General features: G+C 45.7%; 1 protein-coding gene across 3 annotated transcripts in view; it reads right to left on the bottom strand.

Annotated features, from left to right (window-relative positions):
- Nucleotides 1-3,336: 3,336 nt before the first annotated feature.
- LOC101933733 (ficolin-2-like) overlaps nt 3,337-9,621 on the bottom strand; it is a 52,634-nt gene continuing 46,349 nt past the window's right edge. For 2 of the 3 annotated variants that reach the window (XM_065571970.1, XM_065571971.1), the window contains 6 exons: nt 8,559-8,594; nt 7,927-8,054; nt 6,642-6,771; nt 5,896-6,030; nt 4,566-4,850; nt 3,337-4,207 (listed from right to left, as the gene is read on the bottom strand). In XM_065571970.1, coding sequence (XP_065428042.1) covers nt 4,603-4,850; nt 5,896-6,030; nt 6,642-6,771; nt 7,927-8,054; nt 8,559-8,594 — 677 coding nt within the window. In that variant the 3' untranslated portion in view covers nt 3,337-4,207; nt 4,566-4,602. Of the gene's footprint in view, nt 4,851-5,895; nt 6,031-6,641; nt 6,772-7,926; nt 8,055-8,558; nt 8,595-9,621 lie in introns of all 3 variants that reach the window. The other variant, XM_065571972.1, reaches the window with a different exon arrangement.

Here is a 9,621-nt window from a genome sequence, read left to right as displayed (position 1 = left end):
GAGACCAACAAAAATGATAAACAGTTTTAAAAACCTGCCCTACAAGGAAAGGTTAAAAAACTGGGCTTGTTTATTCTGGAGAAAACAAGACCGAGGGAGAACCTGATTACAGTCTTCAAATATGCTAAGGGCCATTATAAAGAGGACGGTGATCAATAGTTCTCCATGTCCACTGAAAGCAGGATAGGAGGAAATCAGGTTAATCTGCAGCAAGGAAGATTTAGGTTAGCTATTAGGAAAAGCTTTCTACCTAGAAGAATAGTTCAGCACTGGAATAGGCTTCCAAGGGAGGTTGTGGAGGTTTCTAAGAATAGGTTAGACAAATACCTGTCAGGGATGGTCTCGGTATATTTAGTGCTGCCTCAGTACAGGAAGGTAGTCTAGATGACTTCTCAAGGTCCCTTCCAGCCTTATGTTTCTGTGATTCTATGATCATTTGCCCTTTGGTAGTGAAGGCATGTTGAAGGCAGCTGAATGCAAGGAGTTCCCAGTTCTGCAGGCTCCAGGTTAGCAAGAACCATAATATGCCATGTTGTTGTTAACACGTTTGTCTCTCACTCACCTGGGCAGGTGTCTTTAGCAGCACAAACTACAGTGGCTATGCAGAGTAAAGCAATGAGCGTTTTCAGAGCAGCTCTCCACATGGCTGGTGCTGGTCTCTGCAAAGGCAGCTCTGCTTGTCTTCTCGCCACCTTTTCCTCTACCTCTGGTGTCTCAGCGCCTCCTTCCCACTCTCCACATTCCAGCAGTGTCCACTGAGATTTTTATGTTGTAGGCTTCACAACTGTAGCTAATTAAATGGTTTGATAGGAGACATTCAAATATTAGAGTAGCAGCCATTGCTTCATCCACATGGCAAATACACACTCATGCAATGACGATTATTGAACAGAGCCAATCTTAACCCTTCCACCCCAAGTTAATTCAAGTGAACGAGTCTGCTGGAACATTACAATAGGGGCCCAAGTAATGAGCCCAATCTGACCTTCTTCATCACTTTAAGTCCCCTGTTGGCTTTGGTGGGAACCTTTTGGTGAAGAGGGAGAACAGGAGTGGGTGAATTGCCCTGTTCTGTTCACTCCCTCTGAAGCATCTGGCCCTGGCCACTCTTGGAAGAGAGAATACTGAGACCATTGGTCTGACATGATATGGCTGTTGTTATGGTCTCAGTATTCTCCCTTCCAAGAGTGGCCAGGGCCAGATGCTTCAGAGGGAGTGAACAGAACAGGGCAATTACTGAATGATCCATCCCCTAATGTCAGTCCCAGCTTCTAACACCAAAATGGCATAATGTTATTTGCATGGCAGTAGCCCTTGGAGGTCTCATCTCAGAGTGGAGCCCGATTCGGTTAGCTGTTGTGCATAGCCCTACTAGGAGACAGTCCCTACCCCAAAGATATTACAACATAAATAGACAAGTCAAGTGAAGGGTGGGAGAAAGGCAATATTATTAGCTCCATTGTTGCAGAACAATAGAGCCCTGATCGTGGTTAGAGTCTCTTAGTGCTCCTGTCATACCAATGAGTCACAATGAAATCTTTTCTGTGTCTCTTTTCCTCTTTAGTTAGACACATTGCCTGCCACATGCAAATGGGTACCATTTACAGCCCCTGGTAAGCCTGGAAAGAACACAGCCTTGTACATTAACAGTTTTGCTATTACTTGCAAAGGTAAACGGTGTCTGTGACACGACACCCCATATTCATCATAGTGGTATCATTATAGGATTAGATTATGACATAGTTATAATGCATCTTGTACAAAATGTGTCTTGGGAGATGTCTATGGAAAAAGTATGATTTGCTGAATATGATTATCCGACCTATTTGCATGCATGTATCATTTTTTTATCTGGAGTTATGAATATTGACTATGTATCTATTTCAAATGTGCTTACTCTGGGTAACATCTATAACTAGCCTTTCAGGTACAACAATGAAGAAGCTAGACAGTTCTGACGGTCCATCAGCAAAGACAATGAACCATAGAAGAGTTTAGTCTTCCTGTGAATGCTCCAGACAGCCTATGAGTAATGGCCGCCATGACTCAGCAGGGCATGTGACCAGACCACATGACACCAAACTCCATTTTGGTGCCTGTAGTTTCCCCACAAACTGGACTGGGAACTGAGCTTGGAACAAAGGATTCCCACTATATGGAAAAGCTATATAAGGTGGGAGTGACATCATCTCTTGGCCTCGCTCCCCACACAAGAGAACTCCTGGAAACACCTGAGGAGCAAAGACTGAACTGGGGGGAGTGCTGGTCCCAGGCTAAAGGGATTTCTAGCCTGTGTATGGGAACATGGTGGAATGCTTGTATCATCAGCCAGGGTCAGGTGCTGCTAATTCAAATCCTATCCATCTAGTATGTTAGTCTTAGTTTGTGTTTCTGTTTATTTGCCAGGTAATCTGCTTTGATCTGTTTGCTATCACTTAAAATCTATCTTTTTGTAGTTCTGCTACTGAAGGCTTGGTCCTGCTAGTGAAGGCAGGGGGCTGGACTTGACCTTTTGGGGTCCCTTCCAGTTCTAGGAGATAAAAATATATTTATTTTATTTAATTCAATAAACTTGTTTAATGTTTTAATCTAAACCACTGTGCCTTTAAGTAAAGTGTCTGGGGGTAATTTCAGCTTGGTTAACACAAGCTTATTGTGCATATCTTTCCCACATCGAAGGGAAAACAAGCTATATTAATGGCTGTTGTCTCCTGCTCGTCTTCGAGTGGCTTAGGTAAAGCACTAAGGCAGCTCAGTTGGGTGTGTGGTGCCACCTGCTGTCGTGTTGAGTGACAGCAGGGCCTGAAGAGGCTGGCTGTGTCACCAACAGAGCAGTGTGAGTTAGACCAGACCAGCTGCATGGTTAGGGGGCAAAGCGGTTCCCACGGCTCCCAGACTGCACCCAGGGGGGGATAGCCCGTCATAGTGACAATTGGTTGCTTGGATCTTATCTATTTCAGGGAGAGTAGAGTGTGTTTATAAGGCTATTTTCACAGCTTCCCCAGTCAAGTGAAAAAGACAAAATCCAACCTCTTTTTATGCAGCCAATGTTTTACTCTATTACCGCATATATATACAAAAAGCCAAACAGTCAGTGTATCAGGATTTCCCAGTATCGTGGCAACAGCTCTGATTGCATCTTATCAACTTAAGGAAATGTGTTTGTTTCATAAGGGGAAACCCCTAGTGAACATTCAGTGGGCAGTGATGTACAGGACAGCAAGGCTACACTATCTACACAACACTCCCCAAATGCTTAGACAGAACCAAAGGCATCAAACCGAACAGCTGAAATGTTAATTGGAAAGCTATCCAGAAACAAAGCCCAGCCATGCATTTGCAGTCTAAACGGCTTTTATTTTAGAAGAAGGGAAAATAATAAGAGAAGAAAGAACAAAAGCAAAGTCTCCAGGAGACAGAGCACAGTGTTTGCTTCTGTTCCTTAAAGTCTGCAGCTGAACCAAACACAAAAAGGTAGCTCTCCATAGACTGCAGACACCTAGATATTTAAAGGTGCATTACACAGAAAAACTCCTAATTGTTACCATGTTGCGTACACATTACTTGCATTAAGAGGAAGCTGCTCTCCAAGCGGAACAACATTTGTTTTCTTTCTCACAGTCAGGAAATCACAGCAAGAGATGGACTAAAACCAGGATCACAGCTCTGAAATTTGGAGACGTTCAGATCCAAATCTGAATTTGAAAGCGTGGGCCCATCTCTCATCTTAACCATATTAATATTAATTGCGCCTTAAAAAAAAAAGCACTTGAGAGAAGAACACAAACAGTTCAACTTTTCAAAACGGATCCGGCCAGGAGAGCAGAAGTCCTGACAGCACACGGTCACTTGATGAAGGGGTGGTAGCACCTGCAGTGGCAAGGGAGGACACAGCTAGGCAGGGCACCAGCCTGGTTTTTAGACCATTTTAGGATTTCCGTTCCCCGAGTGTCTGGAGATGGATTTGATGGCAGACGTGACAAACTTGGTGTCTCAGGAAGAGGAGGGAGCCACCCAGTGCTCTCCTCACAACTCTGATCTCTCTTCTTCACCTGTGTTCCAGTGGGTGCCTGGGGCAGCTCCGTTAGCTGGAGAGGCGCTGTGCTATCAGTGGTGGCCGCAGGTGGAAATGGATGAGAAACGATCAAGTGAAAAGTAGTGGCTGCAAAATGAGGTGAGTATCTCCCACCCTCAGGCAGGGGAGACCCTGTCCACAAAAAACACAGAACGTGCATTAAAAACAAACAGACATATGGCAAAAAACCATCGAAGGGCTTGCCTACATGAACATTTCATTTGCAGCAAGCTGGGGTGCGAGTCTACCTCACAATAGCCTGCCACACACTATCTGTGTGGCCCCGGCTGATGGACACGAACGGTTCATTAGTGTGCTTCAACCTACTCCCCTTTCAACGTGCACTAACGAACTGTTAGTGGGTGTCAGGAGGGTCCACGGTTAGTGCGTGTCAGGCGAGCGAGGGGTAGGTTCACACCCCAGCTTGCCGTAAACTAAATCTTCACATGGACAAAAGTCCTTTGTAGCCTGATCAGAGCTGAATGCTCACCTCAGTGGGAGCAGCCTGCAGCGGTCCTCCAGCTGGGCTAAACCGGCCTAAATTTCATTTCAGAGAACTTATAGGAATAGCCATGACCTTTTCCTGCCAACCAGTTTATGCCAGTAGCATGCTTCTCTTGTCTCTCCCGCCAGTAAAACCCATTCAGGTTGGAGTGATGACATCCATTGTACCACCAGGCCCCCAGGCAGTCTGTAGCACAGTTGTCTGTGCTCTGATCATTGTCACCGTCCTTGGTTGAAAAGGCCATGCCCTTGTGAACCGATAGAGAATCCCCTGGGGAAAAACACAAATGCCGTTGTTTCCATTTATTGCTGATCTCTCTTGGAGACTGTACCACTTTAGATGCCTAAATGGGAGCGAAGGTCTTTAGCAAACTTGGCCCATAAAATCAACCCCTATTAACTGGTTTTGTTCATTTTTAATCTTTGCATTCTGCATGCACATTGAGGGTTATGCTAGCTGAATTACACAAACGGATTGTATGAACAAATTGTCCCTGTGGGTACTGACTGTAGTTATCGCACTGTGAAATGTAGGTGCGGATTCAAAGGTTCAGAAAAATAATGCTTTTCTTAACGACATATATTCACCCCATGTCAGCTAGCATCGCTGTATGTAATTGTAATTTTTTTCCAGGAACAAAGCTGTTTTTATCAAACAATTAGCCTACTTGCTTTGGGGGGGGGAATCCCATAATTTTGGGCAGGGAAGTATTTGGAGTTTATGAGTATTTTGCTCCCACTCTCCTAAAATGGAGAGCCATCAACCTCCTCATGTGTTGCCAATAGAGCAAATAAGGTTATTGTACTTAAAAAATCTCCATCCTTCTCGATATTGCACTGGAAATTGGTGGGAGGGTTGGGGAAAGACTGATTTACATTGAAGGCATTAGCCTAGGTCAGGTAGGTATGACTGTGGCAAACCGGCTCAAACTCTCTACTCCCAATGGGACCCTCCTATAATTTCAGATCCATTATAATTTTATCAGGTTCAGAATTCCTAAAAACAATCTTCAGTTGCCTCTCCAGATGTGCAGCTCTAGAAGATCTGAGAGCAAATATTATAAAGTAGAATGGCTGAACAGCAATCCTTTTCTCGAAATCCATAGATTGCTTGAGGAGACCTCTTAATAATGCAGTGTCTAGGTCTAGAGTTACCATTACATTTAATGCAATGCTTTAAGGGCACATATTTCCCAAAGAGGCTTTGCCCACAGGGAGTAGTTTATTTTGCTTCTGGCAGAGGATACCCTCCGTTTCTCTTCAGCGTGCAGGATTTCCAGTTGCTATGACCACTAGAGAATAAATCCAGAACCCACCTGCAGTCCCACCAAGAAAGTCTCCAAGGATCAGCTTGTATTTCTCAGTCTCCCCTAATATTTTGAATGACTTGTACTTGGCAAATACACGGTTGTCTTCAAAATCCCTGAGATCAATGCGCAGTTCCTGGGTTCCTATTACAAAAACAATTTGATAATAAAATGGTCAGCAGATTCCATTAAGGTTTTTGCACAGACTTTGCTGGTGGATCTTGGCCATGGGAGATTCAGGTGCACGGGTACCATGCACAATTGCTTTTACTAACTGTTTCAATCTGCTAATCCCCTTCCTCTCTGGAGTTTATTTACGATCGTTTTTCCTGGCAGGGTTGTAAAGAGACAGATGCCTTTGACAGCCCTTCCAACCCTGCTCTGTACCCTGTGACTGTGGGGAAGGACTTGGTGGAAAATAATACATAGCATTTTTCTAGGGGGTCATCCAAAGGCCTCTGAAGGCAAGTAAAGACACCCAGGGACTTTGGATCAAATCCCCAGTGTATTTTATCTGTGTGTTAACATGCTTTGCAAAGCACCATTATCCCCCTTTACAAATGGGATAGCTATTTCTCAGAGAGTGTTCAGTAGCAGAGACAGGACTAGAACCAGGAGTCTTGGCTGCCCACCCTCACTCCAGCCAATCAGTCATTTCCAGCAGCAGGTACCACTCTAGGGTCTGTTTCTAAGGGAAGAGGTGAAGGGCTTACTTGAAACAACTAAGAAAAAAAATGCATCAGTGATTTATTCACCAATTGACGTCAGCAGGTGAATATTGTCATTCCCCAGCCAGAATTCTGACAGCCGACTGCCAAAACCTCTCTTGTACGAATTCCAATCGCGGAAAAAATCCACCAAACCATCCACCCGTTTCTGGAAAACCTGCAGGGAAACGAAAGGGACTTAGCCATCAAATTTCCCATTTTGTTCCCCTTTCCTTAGGACAGGCTCCAATTTACATTGGCCAAATCCACTTCAGTATTATGTGGCTAAGCACAGCTCTGCTGTCGTCGGAGTGGTGTGGTTTGAATACTTCCCTTAGGTCAAAGGACAAACAGGGATGCAAAGTGGAAACGGTCCAGCAGTTACAGTTACAGTCAGTATGGTCACTGTGTCCACCAGCGTGGGTGAGATCGGGCTGCAGCACTAAATTTCTAGTAGGAGAAGATATTATGGTTGGCTGGGATTTTTAAGAGGGCTCAGTGTCAAACTAATTCTGTTCCCACTGATGTCAAGGGGGAAACTCACTTGGATTGCAGCGGGAGCAGACTTAGTCCAATGCGAAGTACTTCTGAAAACCAAGCTTTGCAGTTCCAGAGATAGCTTTGGACACAAAGGCCCAGATCCTCAAAGGTATTTAGGCACCAACTCCCATTGAAATTAAGGGGAGTTTAGCTCTGAAATACCTTTGAAGATCAGGGCCTAGGTGCACAGAACTACTCATAACACTTTCCTCCCTTCCTGGCTAGATACATCACTCCTGAATAACGCAGGCTTATCAGACGCCTGCAATAAGCCATGCCATCACATGATATAGACAGCGGTTTCCAGAAAAGGCGTGGAAGACGCTAAAACAAAATTCTTTTCAGTGTCATTCAAATCTTCAGGTTAAATCCAAGCCAGGCTCAATGCCAGCTTCTGCAGGAACTGACTCTGACAGAGGGCCTTGGGCTGGGAAGTCTAGCAGGAGGAGGAGGCCAAGGCAAAAAGGAACAGCAGCCTCTCCTTCATCAAGGGACCCGTAGCGACCAATGCAGCCCTGAAAGTCGGCAGCACTGCTCCAGGAAATGGGGATGGGGGTAACCCAGGCAGCACAGCCTTGCTGCCGGCCATAATGGCTTGGATCCTGTGGAGCAATGAAGTTTCCTGAGGGAGGGCAGCCCAGGGTGCATCTCCCCAAGGGTCCCGGGGTTTAGCTTAGGCAGGGAGATGACCCAGCATGAGGGAATGTGGCCTGAACAGCCGTAAAACTGGTGGAAGCAATACACAGCGTTTAACTGGCTGCAATGGGGCAAAGGGTGCTTTATTCTGACTTACAATCCATCCCCCGCCATCCGTGTCCATGTCACACAGCACAGTCATGGCAACACAGTCCTGCGTAAAAATGGTGTACCAGCCACTCAGAGAATTCCCTTCGCTTAACAGCTGCTTGCAGTCCCGTGCTCCTGGGCAGAAGGGAAATTTAAAAACAAATGTCTTTCCTGGAGTAAAAGGAATTGTTTTCTGATAACTTTTGACAGTTTGCTATTCTGAAGAGTTGGGCTTTGTAGATGTGCATGCCTTTTGCAAAACTATTCAGAAGTTCACACTCCCAGCCAGATTCTGCTCTCAGGTCCCCTGTGCAACCCCATTTATTTCAGTGGGGTTTCACTAGTTTAAATGAGAGCAGAATTTAAGAATATTCAGTGAAGTCTGGCATGGGTGTTCAAAGGATTGTCAGACAATTGTACTTTGTAAGAAAGTGATTTTTCTGTATCGACTCAAATCTCAATACAAATCAGTTTATCAAATAGAGTCCTGCTGCCTTTGGTAATTACCCCCACCTTACATGGGGATTCCTGCAGTCTGCTAATTTCATTGGGATCAGGTCTAGTAATCTATGTGACTCATCTCTGAAGGTGCAAAGTGTGGGCTGCGCTGAATGGGATGAGACTCTTGGAAACACTCACCTTTCCTGCACAGGGCATCGTCCAGCTGTTTCTCGCCTGTGCAGGAAAAGAAACACAGTAGAAGAGGATTGAAAGCAGAAAAAAAGGAGTTTTTTCCCCCCAAACAGCTATTTAATCATACAGAGAGCAATGCAGACTTATTTGTCCAAAACAGACTTCGCTGGGAGAAGGATCAGGCCCAAACTAGGAAAACGAATATAAACTAATTTTAAAATAAATATTTGTTCTTCAGCGCAGGTGTAACCCACTAGCGAGTGTTACACGGCCCCCTCTGTAGAGGATAAGAGTCTATTATAGCCCCGGCTGTGGAACTTTAGCTCAAGCTGCATGTGTTCCTCGTTAGCTTAGAGATCGCCAGTTCCATCTCTAGCATGTCAGCCAAGTTTATAGCGGAGCATGTATGTGAGGCGTGTTCATGTCTCCCTGGGAGACTAGACCCATTGACACTGAACGTGAGCAGTGGATTGTTGGGATGGTGCTAGTAAGTTCCCTTAAACATTTGAGAGAGTCCCCGGTGATAAATTTAGCAGGGGGGCGCAGCATGGTGGCCGGCAGCCACCGCTGGAAAGGAGCGGGGGGGGGCGCCACGGGGGTGGCACAGCAGGGCTGGAGGAGCCATGGGGGGGAAGGGGCAGTGCAGCCGGAGGAGGAGCCAAGGGGGAGCGTGACCAGAGGAGGAGCCAAGGGGGGGGCCTTTTTTATGTTTGCTCCCCCTCCTCTTAGAAGCTGGCTACACCACTGAGTCATGGGGAGAGAGGCCCTCTCACAGGTAACCAGGTCCCAAAACATATAGTGCTTTTCAGATTAAAACCAACACCTTGAATTCCATCTGGAAACACAGACAAGCCTGCGTGTGGTCAGTGGTGTGAGGTGAGTTACATGTACGAGAGTACAGGAAATTGTAACAACTTTCTACAGTCCCGGCCTCAATAATTCAATTAGTAGCCAAGGCCTCCTACAAGTCCTGATGCCCCAAATGGATTTGCAGATGGGAAAAAAGGGACTATCCCAGAGATTCCTGGGGAGGAAAAGAAGGGGGTCCTGTCCGTGGTGATGTTGAAGG

The sequence above is a fragment of the Chrysemys picta genome, chromosome 18, assembly GCF_011386835.1.
Source record: "Chrysemys picta bellii isolate R12L10 chromosome 18, ASM1138683v2, whole genome shotgun sequence".
Classification (NCBI taxonomy): Eukaryota; Metazoa; Chordata; order Testudines; family Emydidae; genus Chrysemys; species Chrysemys picta.
The sequence above is the reverse complement of the archived record's forward strand: the minus strand, read 5'-3'. Positions and strand labels throughout refer to the sequence as shown.